At 38.3% G+C, this 20978-nt stretch overlaps 1 protein-coding gene across 3 annotated transcripts; it reads left to right on the top strand.

The window, feature by feature from the left end:
* Positions 1-3963: 3963 nt before the first annotated feature.
* LOC141300977 (NXPE family member 3-like) lies at positions 3964-18678 on the top strand. 3 transcript variants are annotated; one of them, XM_073831249.1, is made up of 8 exons: positions 3964-4159; positions 4247-4304; positions 11432-11797; positions 11918-12333; positions 12421-12491; positions 12954-13157; positions 13383-13723; positions 18343-18678. In XM_073831249.1, the coding sequence occupies exons 3-8, from the start codon at positions 11462-11464 to the stop codon at positions 18538-18540; spliced, it is 1566 nt and encodes a 521-aa protein (XP_073687350.1). In that variant the 5' UTR covers positions 3964-4159; positions 4247-4304; positions 11432-11461; the 3' UTR covers positions 18541-18678. The 3 variants fall into 3 exon arrangements, with proteins under 3 accessions (XP_073687350.1, XP_073687349.1, XP_073687351.1); XM_073831248.1 differs by having other exon boundaries at positions 3966-4159; positions 4243-4304; XM_073831250.1 differs by lacking the exon at positions 4247-4304 and having other exon boundaries at positions 3966-4159.
* The last annotated feature ends 2300 nt before the right edge of the window (positions 18679-20978 follow it).

The raw sequence follows: 20978 nt of genomic DNA, 5'->3' as shown, positions 1-20978 counted from the left end.
GGTACATTTATGAACACAACTGTACTTTATAAATTATGAAAATACCAGAGATGGCACAGATACACACAGAAAACAATATAATGCAGTGTATTTACTGTCTTAATGTTTGATCACTTAAAGCATTTCTATCTTCTTTTTATTCAGTCAGTGTTAGCTGAAGGCCTTTGGATTTCTGCGCTAGGGTGCCCTCTGGGCGTATTAATGAAACGTACATTAAAGGGGTCCTATTCCGCATTATTTTTCACATAATTTACATTATTACAATAGCTTTCTCCCCAGGCTGGCACAAAATGCTCGATTAGTTCTGGGTTTGATGAAGGTCCGCCTTCTGAAAAACAAAATGTGTTGTGATTGGTTAGCAGTCCTACTGTGTTGCAATTGCCGAACAGGCGTTTCAGTAGGCTACTGCCACACCCCTTCCCAAAGCTCTGCATGTGTTTCTACCCTCTATTCCGCACACGTCAACGGCACGGCTACCGGAGTAGTTCGCGGACACTTTAGTCAATGCTCGCTGAAGCATCCCAGAAGCCGCTGTCCATGCTACATCGCTAAAGTTTGGCGAATTTCCATAGGTGGGATTTATTTAAATGATATTCTAATGAACGGAAAATAGACGCTGTAGTCCAAAGGAGCCGTTCGTTGTAGTTCTTGAAAAGGAATTAACTAAATATCCCCCCTTTGGAGTGGACTTTGAGATTTGTAACTTTGTAGATGTTTCTTTTTTTTTTTTATGCCCAAACATACACACTACACACTAGCTAAAATTCAAAAAGTGAAAAAGCATAATAGGACCCCTTTAAATGTGTTTATCTCTCAGTGCACTCAGTCATAATTTGGGAATTACTATATTTGCTCAAGAAAGTTTTGTTTAAACATTTTGAGTTTGTTTAATACTCTGAGTATGAATGCTTTCTTTCTTTCTTTTTTGCATTAATATATAGCAAAACTTTTGTTTTAATGTTCAGTATTTTTTTTAATAGGATGAGAACAAGCACGACTTGGATAAACTGCACTTCTAAATCAGTAAATGGCAAATATCATCTTATGATGCAAATAGTAAATGTGGCCCATTTTATGTGATTTAAATGATGAAATTGAGTACTGCTGGCTTGGTCAGAATGTCCTTTACCACACCCTGTTCAACCGGTAGTTTGCTATGAGTGAGAAATAGAGAGGAAGAGCGCTAAAATAAAGCCCTGCCCTATCTACAATAGTAGATATGTCACTATACTATACTTGGCAGCAACTTCCAGTTAACATGGACTTTAAAATATGCAATGTAGGTGTAGGTAGTTATCAGGAGCCAGTATACTTTTTATAAGCCCCAATTCAGATACCTCAAAGAGAAGTCCACACCATGTTAATACCTGCCACAGCTTCAAAAACTGAGGCAGGTGCGCCAAAATCCATCACAAACAAAAGGTGAAAGCCTCTGGCACTATGTTTAATTACCAGAACGGAATTCAGGAACTGGCAGAAACCACCTAGATTAGAATCTTCGCATTATGATTCATCTGATGCTTTCTTTGCCTTAAAAGGCAAATACAGCCTAAAGTAAGTACTGGCGCTCACCTGGAGGGTTTTGGTAGATGCATATAAGCACATATTTTGTGACATGTAAAAATGTATTCAGTTTCATTAAATATCAGTAATGAAAGAGGAATTCCAAATAAAGACCGAAGGTATATACAACATACAGGTATGTGCCAAAAAATTTGAATATCGAGGGAAAGTCCATTTATTTCAATAATTTGTTTCCAATAGTGAAACTTGTATGTTATATTAGTTTTTTTATTTTGTTTAAATTTTGATGATTATGGATTAAAGACAAAAAAAAATCCAGTATTTCACAAAATTAGAATATTTCATGTGACTAATAAAAAAAAAAGGATCTTAAAGGAGTAGTTCACTTTCAGAACAAAAAGTTACAGAAAATGTACTCACCCCCTTGTCATCCAAGATGTTCATGTCTTTATTTCTTCAGTCGTAAAAAATGATGTTTTCAGAATCAGAACATTTCAGGATTTCTCTCCATATAGCCTAATGGACTTCTATGGTGTCCCCAAGTTTGAACTTCCAAAATGTAGTTAAATGCAGCTTCAAAGGGCTCTAAATGATCCCAGCCGAGGTAGAAGGGTCTTATCTAGTGAAACGATTGGTTATTTTCTAAAAACATTTACAATTGACATACTTTTTAATCTCTACACAGAGTACACACAGAGCTAGACAAGACAAGCATTTGAGGATAAAAATAGATAGTAAATAGTATATAAATTGTATTATTATTATTTTTTTAAATAACCGCTTGTTTTGCTAGATAAGACCCTTCTTTCCTCGGCTGTGATCATTTAGAGCCATTTGAAGCTGCATTTTGAACGTTCAAACTTGGGGGCACCATAGAATTCCATTATATGGGGAGAAATCCTGAAATGTTTTCCTCAAAAAAACATAATTTCCTTACAACTGAAGAAAGAAAGACATGAACATCTTGAATGACAAAGGGGTGAGTACATCTGAAAGTCAACTACTCCTTTAAACACATGTTGGCCTTCTGAAAAGTGTGTTAATGTATTTTAATGGACGATCAGCGTTTCTGGGTCTCTGTTCCCTCATCTTCCTTTTGACAGTAGCAGACGTCTGTATGTGGTGGTACTTGATGCACTGACACCAGCCTCAGTCCACTCCTTATGAAGCTCCCCCAGATTTCTGAACCGCCCTTGCTTGACAATTCTCTCAAGGCTACGGTCATCTCTGTCACTTATGCACCTTTTCGGGCCACATTTTTCCCCTTCCTCTTAACACTGTTAATATACTTCGATACTGCGCTCTGTGAGTATCCAGCTTCTTTTGCAATTGCCTTTTAAGACTTTTCCTCCTTATGGAGGGTGTCAATGATGGTCTTCTGCACAACCGTCAAGTCAGCAGTCTTCCCCATAGCCTACTGAGGCAATTTAAAGGCTGCGGAAACCTTTTGCGTTAAATAGCTGACTAGATTGGGACAGGGAGCCTACAATGTTGAACTTTGTCATGATATTCTAATTTTGTGAAATACTGGATTTGTTTTTGTTTTTTTATCTTTAATCCATAATCATTCAAATTGAAACAAATAAAGGCTTGATATATTTCACTTTGTGTGTAGTGAACTACATTTTTTACATTTTTTACAGTTTAGCTTGATAGGATCAACAAAGAAATGCAGGCATGGCATGATAACACAATGTACTTTTTGTAAGTCTGTCAGTTTGTTCTTTATTGTGTTGAGAATCTGTTTGAAGCATGACGTCTGTTGTTGTAATGGACTTTGGCAACACTCTAGAAACACCCAGCTTTGTGCGGCTTTTTTAAGGAGAGGTGTGCTATATCTTTTCTAAGACAAACAACTTAATATTTATTAAATGATAAAAAGTAGGGAAAAGTCCCATACACTGATGGAATCCCATAGATTAAATGAGGGATATATAATGTAAATGCTGTGCTTTTAAAATTACTCTGTTTGGAGATGTAGAAAATGAATCCAAGATAAATCATGTCAGATTTAATGTGATACTGAAACCAACCATAACAGACATTTTTCTTATCATTAAAAAAAATAATGATAAAAATAATAAATAAATAAAGACTTTACTGGAACATACCCATATGACTATCATGGTTGGTTCTCACCTGCAGGCTGATTCATATTTTCCATATTTCTGGGTTGGGCTAATAGATATTATTAATCTTATCTATACATTTATAAAACATTTTTTATCAGTGTTCCTTGTGGTAGATTTTTCTTACAAGAAAAGAAGGGAATAATGTGAAAGTGTCACAGAGCCACCGTGTCTACACTCTCTCTTTCTCTCTCTCTTTTTTTTTTTTTTTTTGATAAACAGGAGAAGAACTGCCGAATTCTATAGTTCCAAAAGCATATAATGTCAATCTCCTCACAAACAAAGGCAAACTGCCTAAACAAAAAAAGCATTACGGAGGACAGCTGTGTTGTGCCAACTAAATGTCAAGTCACTCTACGTTTTCAGAGCAGTGTGACCAGTTTAATAGGACAGTGGTTTGATGTCGGAGAACATGTACTTAGCTCACAAGCTGACGTAAAATTCTTCTATGAGAACAGTGGACTTAGTCATGGTGATACCATTCATGAAGAAATCAAACCCACCAGGTAATTTTTGCTTTTGTCATATTGGTCAAAATTATTTCATGCTTTGAAGTTATTAGAAGTAGCTAATTTTTGTGTGTTGTCAGTCAGCAGGTTAAGACAATGTTTATTACTACTGGCATGTTTTCTTTGCACATCATCCTGTCTGGTAAGTTCTTGAGCAAAATGATATTAATTAATAATTCAGACTTTAAAGTAATCATTAAATAAGAATTGTATTTCTACCTGGCAAGAAAATGGATGTGTGGCATTTAGTTCAATCGAAATTTGTATGTATCTGAATTTTGCTAACAATTAAGAATTTAAATGTAAGCGTAAAAAAGTGTAGTTTTAAATAGTAAAATCAATAGATTTTTATGTTTAATATATTGGGGGGGGGGGGGGGGGGGGTCATGACGTTGTCTGCATTGTGGTGGACTTGATTTGACAATATTGAAGTTAGTAGCCTACGATTCATTAGAACGATCATACAGCTCATCAGCCAAGGAAAAAAACAAACATATTAATATCCAGGATGTCAATTGTAATCAAATAAATTCCTCTTTAAATTCCTATTCACTATACCTCAGTATATTATTTAAATGTAATTTATACCTACTTGTCTTTATTCCTGTTTACGAGTGTATTATTTCATAATCAAAAAACTGTGATGAACTGGTTTAAAAACAACGCCTCGTATAAATTCCACCAAAGGAAAGATACAAAAGGATATTCAACATTCTCCGCATTTGTCCTGCCCATAGGTTTGCCGCTGACTGACTAAAGGGTTGGAAAAAATATTGTTTAAACAGTGTACATTTTTTTATACAACAGAGCGGGTGTCGAATCGCCTGTGGCTTGAACTGAAGCTTTCCGCATGATTAATTTTGAAATCCATTTTTTTTTCTCACAAGATTCACCTGGTTGTTCACGCTAAAAATAAGTTACAATATGTGATTCGTCTGTAAGTGTAATAATAACATAAATGCATGTTGAGATTTCAGTACGGGACAAATCTTTCACATTCTAGCCCATCTAAAATAGCCTGTTGCCCCGAAGTTTAATAAGGCTTGTAATAAAATCCCGTTTTGGATATATTCATGTGGAAAATGTTTGTCCTTGTGTCTTCTGCTCTTCCTTTCTGAAACTCTTGAACACATTTTTAGGCTGTACTGTGTGTTTTTTAGCTTGCATTTTAGCCGAATATTATTTACTTCATTATCTAATTTATAATTTTACAATGAAGGTGTATTTCTGGTTTGTTTTTTCAATTTCAATCTTTGTCTTCATCAAAAAATCCTGATAAATACGCCTCCAAACTTCATTAAGCTTCACAACCGTTTTAAACGGATAATATTTGCAATGGTTTTGTGGTTATTATTTGCGCAGTTAGGCAACACGTCAACGTATTAATAATTTCTGAAGCATCATGTGGCACGGAAGATTAGAGTAATGGAGCTTTGCCATTACTACTACAGAAAAAATACATATTGAGAATTGTATAAATACAGACCTAGTGTTGCCGACTTATACGTCTTTTGTCGCTTGATTTAATCAGCCACTTTTCAGATGCCTAAAACGCCAAAAAAAAAAAAAAAAAAAATCCTAGGGAATGTGTTCCTAAATATATAAACTAAATATATTATTTAGTTTGCCAAACACGGACTGACTGGACATGAATATGAATTTGAAACCTTTTATTGGCATATTTGTTTTAAATTAACATTTTTATCCTTCCGCGAAACGATATAGTACCACGTGACTAACATTCAAACTATGTACGTTAGTAAGACAATTTAAATAGATTAATGTTGAAATTTTCCACTGTTAATTGTGGTTGTCCAGTGTTTGTCACAAGATGGCGCCAAACGTAAGTAAATATAACCAAAGTCAGAGCACAGGCATTGTCTTTGTATGACAGCAAACATAAAAACATCATACCTTTTGGTATTGTATACCTAAATTGGCATTTAGAAAACTAAACCAGATGCACTTTAGTTGTTTAACTCCCTGGAAAGTAGGTCAAAATGGATTTGACTTAGAAGAAGTAAGGAATGACTCACTCATTTATGTACATAGACAACTAGGCTATATTTAGACACAAGTCATTTCCGTTTACTCACCTATATTTACAGATGGTTTGAAGGCGGAAAAGTGTAGCTAACTGCAGGATAAGAACGTGATAGAATCTGCATTCCCAAACAATGCTCAGTTTTCACAGCTAAAGCAGGTGCTTAAAGGGACAGTTCCCCAAAATGAAAATTCTGTCATTAATTATTCACCGTAATGTCGTTCCAAACCTGTTCACCTTCCGATAACAAGTTAAGATATTTGTGACCCTGACCCTGAATTTTTCTCAATATTTTGATTTTATTGCACTCTCAGATTCCAAATTTTAAAATAGTTGTATCTCAGCCATATTGTCCTATCCTAACAAACCACACATCAGTGGAAAGCTTATTTATTCAGCTGTCAGGTTTCAGGTTCCATTTTCAAATTAAAGAGCTCTCTGGTCCTCCATAGACAGCAAAGGTAGGGAATAGTGGGGTAAATTGAGCCAGTGGGTAAGTTGACCCACCCCCCTGTATCTTAGCAGCTGTACACTTTTATTGTACCATGCCAAGAAGCATTCGACTAAAATGTTTAGTAATTACACTAAGATTTTGTTAGGGAGTCTCAGTCACCATGATCACCACAGACCGTTGCTTTGTTTACATCTGTTGATCTCAATATACCAGTTGATTCGTATCACTTACCTCTGCTTCCTGGTGTGATTGCTGATTTATTTATTATAATTATTAATTATTATAATTCAGTTTTTATTTAATTTTACTCCCTGTTTAGTCTTTTTATGTGAAGGTTAAAACTTTAGTGTTCAACATATTGTTTCAGAAATGCATACAATTTAAGATTAAAAATTAAATGTCAGTTGATTGGTTTTATTTTGTTTAAGAAAAGAAATATAACTCTTTGTAAATTGAAATTAAAGGAGAGACACTGCAGGTTTGTAGGGTAAAAAAATAGAATAGTTATCACCTTACTTAGTTGATAATTAAAAAAAAGTTTTCTAAAATGTTACGTTTAAATGTGTAAATGAGGCATTATTGAATGAAATAATTTGCTAATTTGTAAAAATGTAAAGTTTGGTGTGTGTAAGTGACACCGAAGTTAGATTTATGGCTTCGTGTAGGAAGAAAAACTAATTTTGAGAAAACGGCCTTTAAAATGATGTATTGTAATTGACATCTATTGACACAAATAGTGCTATAAAAGAAACACTTAACCCTTTCAGTGGTGAGTTTAAAATATTCTAGCGGACCCCCCAGAGTGAGTTTTTTTTTTAAGCGACCGTTATTTTAGAACGTTTGCCCTTATTGTTTCCATGGCGACGCGTCAAGCTTGTCACGTGACACAACACAGACACAATAACACTGTATGACAGATAGATCGCTTTTATTTCGTTTTTCCTTTTTTTATTCAGAATACTCAACACACTTGCTTATCATGCCATGAGCTATCTGATATTCCGATTCACAAATATGTGTGAATTAGTGTGTTTCGTCGTTTAAAACCCTAAATGATCTGGATCGTAATGTGAGATGGGCGTCGCCATGTTTGTTCGCGCTGCCGTTCAGAGAGTCCTGAACTCCGAATACAGCCGGTGTATTCGAAATACAGTAGGCGAGAAGTACCCGGATGACCTACTGCTTCCACCCGAATTCTGCAGTACGCATCCGATGGACACTTCAGGCTCCAGGAGAGGAGTCATTATTTGAAAAATGGTGGAAAGTGGAGACGCGGCAGATGTAGTACGTCCGAATTCCATTCATACTACCCATATTCATACTATATAGAACGTACTGTTTTAACGGTCATGAAGTACGCTTGAATTTAAATGTAGTACCTACTGAAGCAGTATGCGATTTCGGACGCAGCAATTGAGTCCGCCCCGGAATCGGGTCCCCTTTAGGATCCCGGCGGTAATGCCTGATCAAAAATGTTTTATATTTTTATAAAAAGCAATATACATATAATACATATAATACAATGGTGAAGTTAAACTATAAAAAGTTATTTAATAACTTATAAATGTGTAATAATACACAATTTCTTTATGGAAAAAAAATACGTATTTAAATGCACTACTATAACGTCTGATAAATAATGCATGAGTAAATAAATTTTTAAGTGGTTTTAATTGTCATTTGCTGTAATATCTTGCCTCAGCATTGCTTCTGTATATATCCTTTCAGTTAAGAGTGAACTTTTTAGTTACTTAGACTATGTGTATCTGATATGAATAAAACACATCGGCAAATTATATTTGAATAGACTGCTGTTTGCTGCTTCCATATACATATGTGTGTATTTTACAAACTCTAAATGTATCGTTTTACTAGTACTTATGTGTATTTAAATGTCTGAAACCTAAAATAAGCATTAAGTGGTTAAAACAATGCAATGTGATTATATGACAAGCGCAGAGCTCGTCCGTCTCTGGCTTAGCGCCAGCCAACGCGCCAAAGCGCAGTTTGAATTTTACAGTTGTGTGACGTCACCGAACGTTCTAAATCCCAGATGTGGGACCGTACCGCTTAAAGGGTTAATGATGTCTTTTGGATGTTTTCTTTCCACTAGTCTAAAAAAACACTTTATTAAAAACCAAAAAGCCCAAAATCTCAAACTTGACAAGTGCATGAAAAAACTGTGTTTTTGCCTGCAGTGTCTCCCCTTAATTAAGTTAGTTATCAAAATATTTATGCATATTTTAGCAATATTCATATTTTAGCAAGGCCTTTTATTGTGGCCAGCCTAAGGAACACTTGTGCAATAATCCCTGAGGCCGAACAAGTCTGGAGGGAGGTGGAACAGGGGACTGGTAAAACAGGGGGAGGGATGGTGGGCCAGGCCCGTGCAGCGGCAGCAGGGCCGGAGACGAAGGTTCCGGGAGGCTGGGCGAGACCAGCATAGGGCACGGGAGCTCGAGCAGGGCGCGACCGGACCCAGGAAAAACGTCCGCGGGCCCCGCCGCCAGAGGAACGTCAGCAGGCACCGCCGCCAGAGGAACGTCAGCGGGCACCGGCGCCAGAGAAACGTCAGCGGGCCCTGCCGCCAGAGGAACGTGAGCAGGCACCACTGCCATCAGAGGAACGTCAGCGAGCACCGCCGCCAGAGGAACGTGAGCGGGCATCGCCGCCAGAGGAACGTGAGCGGGCATCGCCGCTAGAGGAACGTGAGCGGGTACCGCCGCCGGAAGAACGTGAGCGGGCACCGCCGCCAGAGAAACGACAGTGGGCACCGGCGCCAGAGGAACGTCAGCGGGCACCGCCGCCAGAGGAACGTCAGTGAGCACTGCCGCCAAAGGAACGTGAGCGGGCACCGCCGCCAGAGGAACGTCAGTGAGCACTGCCGCCAGAGGAACGTCAGTGGGCACCGCCGCCGGAGAAACGTCAGTGGGCATCGCCGCTGGAGGAACGTGAGCGGGCACCGCCGCCGTCCGAGGAACGTGAGCGGGCACCGCCGCCGTCCGAGGAACGTCAGCAGGCACCGCCGCCAGAGAAACGTCAGCGGGCACCGCCGCCAGAGGAACGTCAGTGAGCACTGCCGCCAGAGGAACGTGAGCGGGCACCGCCGCCAGAGGAACGGGATCGGATTCAGGAACTGGTTGGCACTCGCTGGCATCCTGTGATCGCGCACCGGTGCGGCCGACATCCCCCGTAGGAACGCCTCTACCACCGCCATGAAGAGAGAGAGAGAGAGAGAGACAAGAATGATAACTGAATGAGTAAAATGATCACCATACAAGTATCTTTAATATATAGCAATGTAGAGAGATGGTTGCACATATTTCCCGGTACTTTAGCCTACTTTGTGTAATAAAGAAAACATTTATTTCAGCAAAGTCCAAATAAGTCCAAATAAATAATAAGTCCAAAACTCTTAACAATCTTTTTATTTATTTTTTTATTTTTTTTATAGAAGTTCTTGTGTGTTTTCATTTTCCTGATAATCAAATGAAAGTATAAACATTTATTTATTTTTGGCAAACAAACAGAGGTTTACTGTTAAAATCAATTCATGGAAGAAAAATTATATTCAGTTTAAAACTTTTTAATAATAATTGTAGTATTTTTTTTTCTACAATTAAGTGGTTTATCTTGTTGTAATATAATTTTTTTTATCATATATATATTGTTTAATGTTATAAAAACGCCATCCATCCGCCATTCATACATACGGAACATGCAGGATTCATATTAAAACGGTCTTTTTGCATTTCAGTTTTCACAGACACTAGTCCATATCGCGATTTGAATTAAGTGACAGACCAACTTTTGATTTATTAATCCAAAAATCAACGAATTCCGTGGCATTCCGCGCTATAGTAAATTCCGTTTTTTATTAATGGAGTCCGCGATCCAGTCCGTGTTTTCGCGGAGGAGACACTGTAAACGCGCGACCATGTAGAGACAGAAATGACATGCCTCCATGTAAATAAGATAAATAACATAAGTCAATGTAGTTTGTTTAATAAAAGAACAATGTATAGACCTGTTCAATAGGAAAGATAACCTCAAATGACTTCTATTGTGATCTGGCGCTATGTCGAAAATAAAATGAACTTGACGGTCAAGGGGGATGGGCCCATAAGAGGAGGGTCCAAAATGCAGGAAAGGTTAATTTTAATTCAACAATAAACAAACAAAACACAAACAAAAGGCCAACACGGCACAAACACGACTTGAAATGCAACACAGACAGAACTGAAAACACTAGCTGAGTACAGAGATCCGGAACATGAGGGACAGACATCAGAAGACAATGAAACCAGGAGTGGTGCGACTCGTGCGAGATGGGAAACTATATAGTCCGTGGTAATTGTGAACAGCTGTGTGATCAGAGGTGTGATTGTTGTGTGTGATGGGACAGGTGTATGTGATTTAGAGGAGTGGGGTGCTGGAGGAAGGGAGAAAGTGACCTCTGGTGGGGAAGGGAAAAGTCCGCAGCCCAGAGTCATTACAAAATAGGGGGGAAACAAAAGTGTTGCGTTTATAATTTTGGTCAGTGTAAATTATATTTACTAGATTGGGTAACATTATTTACAAAACAGTTTGAGTTTGAGTTTCTCATATCTTTTCTAGTGTTGATTTTAATTAAAAATATGAGGCAGCAAATTAACTTAGGTTTTTAAGTCGATATAGGTGGAATTTTGTTACAGTGTACACTAAATTTTAAACATTTACTTATTGGGAAAAAATGGAATTTGGTGTGATTGATATCCTTGTCCTCTCTCAGGCTCTATGGGGATTGAATATTGGGATCCAAATGTCATATTTTCCACCCCCCAGACCTAAACCAGCTCCTCGAAATAATGATAGCAGTCATTCTTATGCAATATCCACACTTGACATGGAAATCAGTGATGAGGAGTGGAAAAGACTACAGAAGGCTCTAGACTGGCCTGGTCCAGATCAAGAAATCACTTCTCTGGATATGAGCACAAGTCCAGCCCACTCAACATTCTCTATTGTGGGACTCAAAAAGAGTTACAAAGTGGGAGAAAACATCTCCGTTATTATCACAGCCAGAGACCACAAAAAGAACCTGAAAAGATATGGAGGAGATTTTTTCAAAGCAAAGCTTTTCAATTCAAAGCTAAAGGTGTGTTTATTTTGTATTATACATTTTATAAATATTACATATGTTTATGCTTTTAAGCTTGCTTTACCAACAAACATAAATTGCCTGCATTTCACTAAACCTTTTCCATTCTTCTTGAAGGCGAGTGTGTACGGGGAGGTTGTGGATCATCAAAATGGGACTTACTCTGTTCTTCTTCTTCTGCCCTGGGAAGGTCAGGCACAAGTTTTTGTACGTCTCGAGCACTCCAGTGAGGTTGTGCAGATTCTTAAAAAATACAGGGAGTCTTCATTCCCACGCAGCCACTATCAAGGCTACTTTGAAGGATCAGGACCCAATGACACCAGGATCAATGAAGTTGTAGAATGTAATCTCAAGTGGGGTGGAGGTGGAAGTTGGAGTAAAGGCAACTGCTGCTGTGAGTATAAAGATGTAAAAACAGGGACAACGTGGCAGTGTGAGAGACCGAAGAAACTTTCCTGTGACAAAATTGTTCATCACTCGAGGGGAATTGTGGAAAGCCCTTTAAATGCTTTTGAGAATAAAATTTTTGCAAAGTAAGTTTCAAAGTATTTTAATCTATTTTCATGAAAATGATAAAACAAAAATGTTTTATGAAAATATATATGACTACTTCTTCACAGGAAATTAACAAATGCTGCCATTGCTGGAGACAAAATAAACATAAATGTCCTTCCCAACACTGCAGTCAACGGTATGTTAACAGAGAATGTAGTAACATATTTTGACCATTTCTTTCCCTGTTTGGAAAGGGATGAGGAGAAATTGAGAAATTGTAGTTTAATAAACGCATAACTCTGTTTTAATATTTTATTTATTCAAGTGGGTGACACTAAAATGCCTCTGTCATTTTATTCTTATTCATCTTAATCTTGTATCATGCACACATTGGCAATGTTTCAGCAAATTTAATATTCATTCCATAAACCAATTTATACACTATAAACCAAAAATCTAGCAAAATTCTTGTTTTATGTTTGATACACTGTCTTCTGCTTTCTCTTACTTTTTTTCCCAAATAGAACATGGCCAAAATATACACAGGTCACATGTCAGAAGACATGTCTAATGTCAGTCTGATGTAATGTTCTAATGTGAATGAAGAATATGCATAATGTTGACACAGTCTTTTCAGATAAATGTTTCTTTGCTTTAGGCACAATGGAAAGATGCAGATCTGGCTTGCCAACACCGGTTCCTGCTGGGTTCTATTTCAAAGATGTTTGGAAGTCTTTTGTATGCAACAACCAGCAGTTCAATTCTGCCCAAATGGGAAATTGTCTTAAAAACAAGATCGTCTACTTGTTGGGAGACTCCACCACAAGGCAGTGGTTTGAGTATTTAGAAAGAAATGTGCCAGGCAAGTTATTCATTGAAATGACTTTGTTGTAATTATTCAATTATGTTGTCAACCATGTGTCAATCTTCTCAATCAAAACATGCAAAATGCCATTACAAAATGGCTTAGTTCTGAGAAAAGTTCATGCAGCATTTGTTTGCAGAAACTACTTGGTTTGATATTTTGCATCTAGTGTAATGAAATTATGAAATTAAGTTTAATGTAAGTTTTTCTTATCTTTATTAGGTCTAAAAAGAATGGATCTCCACACTCCTCGTACAGGTGGACCCCTGATGGCTGTGGAGTTGAAAAATAATATCATTGTTCACTGGAAGCCACATGGTGTTCCCTTGCGTTTTACTAAAATGCTCATTACGGACCTGCATTATATTGCCAATGACATTGATGACATAGCTGGTGGGCGTCATGCAGTTGTTGTCTTCACAATCTTTGCCCATCTGGTTTTTCACCCAGTAACATTTTACATTCATGAAGTGGCCAAAATCCGTCAGTCTGTTGTTGCGCTGCTGAGCCGTGCACCACAGACAACTGTCATCATCAAGTCTGGAAACACTGCAGGACTAAAGGTACACCTGGTCACTTCCAGTCCTACCTTTTCAAATCATTTTCTGTCTTGTTTTATTCTGGTAATATTTATGGTAAACAAGAAAATATGGTGCATTTGTTATTCTGTCTTTATGTTAAAGTCCAGAAAAGGATAGTTCATCTAAAAATGAAAATTCGTAGTCATCGTTTACTTATTCTCATGTCATTCTAAACATTTAAGACTGATTTTATGTATGTACATATTTTAATACACTTAAAGTGGAAGGGGGCAAGAGCCAAAAGTTTTAGCCGAGCCAGCTAAGTCATTTACGGTAAACTGTACTGTGCCGTAATAGAAGTTTATTTTGCTTGTTTTCTCTACATAATCCATTCACAATCGAAGAAAAGGTTTTTTTGTGTAAGAGGACCAGACGTTCATGTATACAATTTCAAGAATGACAAACCCGAGTTTACTCACAAAAATATGTGAGTAAATCGGCTTAATATGCACGAGTCATTGATATGATTGACATTAATAACCAGCCTAAACATCTGACAAGCTGATGTAAAAAAAAGAGCTGTGCATTAAATGATTCGGACTAAATTCAGAGTAACACAACTACAGAAGTAACAAGTTTGTGTTGGTTAAATATAGGCTATTTAATAGCTTTTACAGTTCAAAATAAAGCTTAAAAGATGTAGTTATTGAATTATCTAAAATATTTCAAATTCATATGGATTCTTATTGAGTGCATTATTTAATTCTTATACCAATAATATTTAACTTATTTAATTTGTAGTGAACTATATATAAGTATTTAAATAATTCACACTTATAGGCTGTTTGTGTCTGAGATTATTTATTCAGTTTAATGACTTTCTGCACTTGCTATGCTATATACTTAAGTGCGGTAAAAGTACTACAATTTATTATACTAGTAATTTTATAATAAATCGAAAAGCAAGACGTCTTGAAAAAACTAGGGAGTTTTGCTTCTTGATCCTCTGCTGCCATATGGGTTATATGGGCAATTTCATGTCATTTTCATCTTAAAAAGACGTTGATTCCGTGACGAGACATTTTCACGTGGTCTTTATAAATAAAAAGTGAGTCTTTGAAGTGAGATTTATTGCACAGCTGTTGTGTTGACAAATAATAAAGTGTTTAAAATATTACAAGATTTTAAAAATGGTTCATGACTATGAAGGCAAGTTACTGATTATCAAGAATATGATTAAAATGTCTTGAAGAGAAACATTGCTAGCTAGCTAATGTTAGCCTTAACACGTTATGATAGTGTTTAGCTGTCAGTATTTAAATGTACAACTATGCAGGTACTCTCCTGGAATTACCAGGCTCGGCATTTAAATTATATGTTATGTTATATGTTAAATAATATGAAACTGAATGTTCATGCCGCTATCATTATTTACGATGTTGCGATTTTTCGCAGTTTATGATAAGAACGAGGCAGTAGAGGAGTCTCAAAAGTCTCTTTCTATATATAGCATATATTAAATGAGCTTCAGCTGAAGTTTACCAGCTGGCTTATCATTATGCGGAAGTTCTAAATAATGCTCCATGCATATGGTCAATTGGAGTTAGAGCTAAACTCTGCAGGACATCGGCCCTCCAGGACTGAGTTTGGTTGACTCTGACTAAAGCAATTCGATAGCATAAGGAGCCATCTGCTCTCTATAGCTCTCACAGTACTTGAATGTCATACAACAATTGACCTGTGCAGCGCAAACAACTAAAACTTGATTTGAGGGCACCTGTAGTACAGCTCATCAACTACTTTGTCTGAAGGAGATGTTTGCAGGCAGGCCTAAAGCATAGCAATAAGACCCACAGTGCATTCTAAATGGGAAATATCGCCCTCCGAAGGACACTTCGGAGTGAAAACAAACCAAAGTGCTCAAAACTAGCCCTGGATGCTGGTGCAGGACAGGAATAGTGGAGACAAGGAAGGCCTCTAGGGTGGATCAGGGAGCTCGGGATGCCTTGGCGGATCAGGGAGCTCGGGGGGCCCTGGCGGAGCAGACAGTTCAGGGAGCTATGGCTGGACAGCCTCAGCTTTCAGCCCGGCCACAGTGGCTATGGGCATGTATACCCAAACTCTGTAAGTGCTGGCTCTGGAGGTAGCTCTGGAGGGTGCTCTGGAGGGAGCTCTGGAAGAGCAGGCTCTGGAGAGCACTCAGGAGGAGCGGACACTGGAGGGCGCTCAGGAGGAGCGGACACTGGAGGACACTCAGGAGAAGGGGACGCTCAGGAGGAGATGAAGGAGACTCAAGAGGGCTGGGCAGGACCAGCGTATACGAAGGAGACTCAGGTGAGCTGGACGGGATCAACGGAGACAAAGGAGACCCAGGAGACCCAGGAGAGCTGGGTGGGACCAGCGGAGATGAAGGAGACTCAGGAGAGAGGATTGCGGCAGAAAACTCCAGTGGGAGCGCCATGTTCATTATGTCCATAAACTCAAACTTGGCCAGGGACTCTCGGCTGATGTGACATCGAAGAGACCGGCTGACGTGGTGGATTTGAGCGCTGAGTGGCCGTGGCGGGATGCAGGAGTGTTTGGGGTTGGGCAGGCGCGGTATGTTGGGGGTTCCTAGGGCGTAGGGTGAGCTGGTACGACGTGGCGTGTTCCAGGGGAGCTGGATGACTTTTCACATCAGCCAAGCACTGCAGCAGTGGGCACAACATAAGACTCAAAAGACATAACTTCGGAATTCAAGAAATTCCTCTACTCAGGCACACCTCAGTCTGAAAACTGAAAGTGTCACTATTCCCTACTGCCACTACCCAAGCCTTAAGCCCAATACAAGGAAAGCTACATTTTTTTAAATCCAAATTTACTCCCTTCCTTTTGGGCCAGGCAGCAGTGTCCAGTCTGAGGGCAGAGCTCAAAGGCCTGGTTATATCAGCCCCTTACACTAGACACAACCTTCAAGGCAAAACTAGCCCTGGGAAAAACATTTTAATTCCCTTACCTTTGAGAAGACCAAGATCTTCAAATTCTATCCCTAGGACACCCCCAAGGGAGGTACAGCCTCAGTAAAAAAAAATGTTCCCTGTCTGGCTATATACAGAATCTCAAGAAACCAGCATTCCTAAAGTTGCATGACAACATGAAGGAATGCAAACTTTGAGGTGAAATCCAATTCTTGTTGAGTTCAAGGAGATGGATAAAACTCTTGGGAAGCAGATGACCCTACTTTAAGACCTTTAACAATGGGGAAGGGTTCTGATTAACACTGAAGAGACATGTCCAGTATCTTAAAACTGTTTTCTTTGAACCTCTCGACCACTGCCTCAACACATGGTACCAAATCTGAAGACTACTAGCAGTAGCAAGTTAGTGACTGCAAAATGTAAAAAGCCACATGTCTTTTTTTTTAATTCCTCAGCCAGTTCGATCTGCAATCCCCATGAACTTAGTTTTCACTGTGCCTCAGAGCTTCTTCATTGAAAACTTTTTATAATGAGTGCATTCACCTCGAGAACTGAACATGTGTGCTCCTTACCCAAATACATAACTCACAAGTCGTCTTCCTGTAGCACTTGACTGGGTGTTTCCCCTTAGTGATCACCTTTTTTGCACATACACAAACAGATGGTTCCTTAACACAAAAAAGCTAATAATGTGATAACTAACACCTAATCTAAGACCCCGTCCACACTAATACGTTTACGTTTAAAAACACATATTTTTCTCTCCGTTTTGGCCTTCCGTCCACATTGAGACAGCGTTTTCGTCAAGGAAAACAAAGCAAATTTACCTTTTTCTTACGTTTCAGTGTGGATGAGAAACTTTTGTAAAACGCTGGGAAATGCTAGTGTGGACAGTGTGCATTTAAAAAAAAGAACTCCATTTTCAAATGTATCTGGATTTACCTTCATCCGTTGCTTCGTGGTGCGGTTCTGAAGCTCATAGGTCCATCATGGTCACTCTTCCCAGTCTGAGACTTCGTAGCCCCATACAACTAACTCTGATGTACTTTGTGTTCTGACAACTTTTGATAATGACCAGCATGAAGTCTTTGAGCAATTTGAGCTATGGTAGCTTAAGACCAGACAGGCTAGCCTTCATACCCCACATGCATCAGTGAGCCTTGGGTGCCCATGACCCTAATGTCAGTTCACTGGTTGTCCTTTCTGTTACTGACTGGAAATACTCTAATTCTGTTGTCTAGCTGTCAGTATTTAGCCCTTGTCAGAGTCACTCTTTTCAGATCTTTTCGCTTGCCCATTTTTCTTATTTCCAACACATAAAAGTTCTAGACTTAACTGTTCACTTGCTGCTAAATATATCCCACCCATTGGCATGTACCATTGTACTGATATAGTCTTTCACTTCACTTGTCAATGGTTTTAATGTTGTGGCAGATCAGTTGGATGTCTATAGTCACAGTAGCACTAAATACAAACAACAGAGTTTATGTAGTTTGTCCAAACCAGCTTTGCTTATTCCAGGTCTAACAGTATCATTTATTATTGATCTTTAAATCCGTAAATTTGTTTATTCTGTCTCACCCGAATGATGTCTTTATGCATTTTTATATTTTATTGTATGGAAGCTTGGAAGCACTGAAAGCTTCATTTGCTAAAAAAAGGTTCTTGTGCAAGGAGTTCTAATTCTGATTTGTGTTTTTACAGAATATTTATCAAAGTGATTGGTATGCGATGCAGCTGAACACAGTGATGGGAGAGATGTTCAGCGATATTAATGGAGTAATCTACTTTGATGTCTGGCAGATGACTTCCTGTCACTATCTTCGTGAAAATGTTCACCCAGGGCCTGTTATCGTTGCCAATGAGGTCAAAATGTTCCTGTCATTTGTCTGTCCTATATGATTAATTTACAGTCACACAGCCCCAAAGAATAATACTTATTTTGCTTTGTGTATGTATACTGTATGTACATAGCAGATGATGACAATGTACATAGACTTGAATGAACTGCTAATAAATACTCTGATGAATAATGGATAATGTAACATCTAGAACTTTTTTAAAACAACGTAATGGGACTACTAACCAATTACAACACATTTTGTTTTTCGGAAGGCGGGCCTTCATCAAACCCGGAACTAATCGAGCCATTTGTGCCAGGCTGGGGAGAAAGCTATTGTAATAATGTAAATTATGTGAAAAATTATGCGGTTTTTGAACCAATACGCATGAGAGCATGTTCTAGTGCACCCCCAAAACAAAATAAAAACTTTGTAAAAGAGCATAATAGGACCTCTTTAAAACTACATACTGAGTGATCATCTTTTAGGGAATACACGTCGCAGAAATAGAAACCGCTTCTAAAATAGAAATTTCGCAAAAACTCGGATTAACATGGAAAAGATGCCTTTTACCACGTGTCGTTAGGACACGGTGTAAGGCCTTTCTCCCCTGATCGCTCAGTTTGGCTGGGCAGCCCGTTCTAGGAAGCGTCCTGGTGGTTCCAAACTTCTTCCATTTTTGATTGATGGAGGCCACTGTGCTCATTAGGACCTTCAATGCTGCAGAAATTTTTCTATACCCTTTTGCATATTTGTACCTCGATGCAATCCTGTCTTGGAGGTCTACAGACAGTTCCTAGGACTTCATGGCTTGGTTTGTGCTCCAACATGCACTGTTAACTGTGGGACCTTATATAGACAGGTCTGTGCCTTTCCAAATCATGTCCAATCAACTCAATTTACCACAGGTGGACTCCAATCTCCAACTCCAAGTTGTAGAAACATCTCAAGGATGATCAGTGGAAACAGGATGTACCTGAGCTCAATTTTGAGTGTCATGGCAAAGGCTTTGAATACTTGTGTACATGTGATTTTCTTTCTTTTTTCTTTTTAATAAAGGTGCAAAGATTTCAAACAAACCTCTTTTACACTGTCATTATGGGGTGTTGTTTGTAGAATTTTGGAATAAGGCAATCTAACAAAATGTAAAAAAGTGAAGCGCTGTGAATACTTTTCGGTTGCACTGTAATTTAACTTCTAAATTGTTCAAACAGGTAGCAAAAGAGTTGGGTGTTAGTCATCGCTTGTCATCTGCATATCATCCCAAGTTTCAAGGAGCACTAAAGTGCTTTCATCAAACTCTAAAAACCATGCTCCGAACATATTGCATAGAAACTGAGAAATATTGGGTGGAAGGTCTGCTGCTCTTAATGTTTGCAGTAAGGGAGAGAGGAGTCAGTGGGTTTCAGTCTCATGGAATTGGTATTTGGCCATACTCTTTGTGGCCCACTGAAACTGCTTAAAGAGCAATTGCTGTCTAAAAAATCCTTACCCGTCACCAGTCATTGTTTGTTCTTGACACTTCATGAAGCTTGTGAAAAAGCAAAAACTCAACTGCCGTATGTGCAGTCCAAAATGAAAGCACATTTTGAAGTTGGAGATGATGTTTTTGTTTTGTTATCTGTGCCTGGGTCAGCTTTGTAAGTCGTGTTTGCTGGTCCTGACTATGTGACACTATGTAATCCACACTCCTGATTATAAGCAACAAACTTGTGTCTGTCATATCAATATGATGAAGCCCTATATTGTAAGGGGTGGAGGTTAAACCACTATTTCAAGTAAAGCTTTACCTGTCATGTCTATTGTTCTACCTCATGTTTACATTAATGAAGATGATGGATTGACTAGGTGTAATGGGTAAAAGTTTTTGTGTGGGTGTTGGCAGAACTGTCTGATCTAGATTCTTATCTGTCTAATCTTTCTGAGAGACAGCATTGTGAAGTAACCTGATCAGACAATATTCTATTTTACTTGCTGATTCTCTACATGACATTGATGTTGGTGTGAGTCTGCCAATTGCGCTCTGAAAAGTGCAAAGTTATGAGGGCGGGAGTTGACACCTTGTAAAAAGTCATTGGAGTTCATCTTGTTTATTAATCCCAAAATAAGATTTCACCTTTTGCTTTTGTATGGACTACCGCAAAGTGAATGGCATTATGAATCCCAGATTCTTTTCTGTTGTCCCATTTAGAAGACTGTGTGGAATGATGCATGATATATATATATATATATATATATATATATATATATATATATATATATATATATATATATATATATATATATATGACAGCTGTATGGAGGAAAGCATATAGATGGCAAAACCAAAACCTAGAAAATAACTTCTACCAATGTTTCAATATATATGGCCTTCGGTCATATATATCTTTTATATCATGTTTTTAAATACATTTTCTTTTATAACTGTAATTCTAAATAGTCAAAATGGTCATCAGAGATAAGGATATTTGGCCCTGAGAGTCAAAGCAGTGGTCTTTG

The sequence above is a fragment of the Garra rufa genome, chromosome 24 (assembly GCF_049309525.1).
Source record: "Garra rufa chromosome 24, GarRuf1.0, whole genome shotgun sequence".
Classification (NCBI taxonomy): Eukaryota; Metazoa; Chordata; class Actinopteri; order Cypriniformes; family Cyprinidae; genus Garra; species Garra rufa.
This window is presented reverse-complemented; position numbering and strand designations above follow the sequence as displayed.

Bases quoted from the DNA above. Each gene is read 5' to 3' on its own strand.
- LOC141300977 (XM_073831248.1), top strand. From the start codon at position 4,102: ATGAGAACAGTGGACTTAGTCATGGTGATACCATTCATGAAGAAATCA. The intron at 12,334-12,420 runs GTAAGTTTCAAA...ACTTCTTCACAG, and splicing joins GAGAATAAAATTTTTGCAAA to GAAATTAACAAATGCTGCCA. The intron at 13,724-18,342 runs GTACACCTGGTC...GTGTTTTTACAG, and splicing joins GAAACACTGCAGGACTAAAG to AATATTTATCAAAGTGATTG.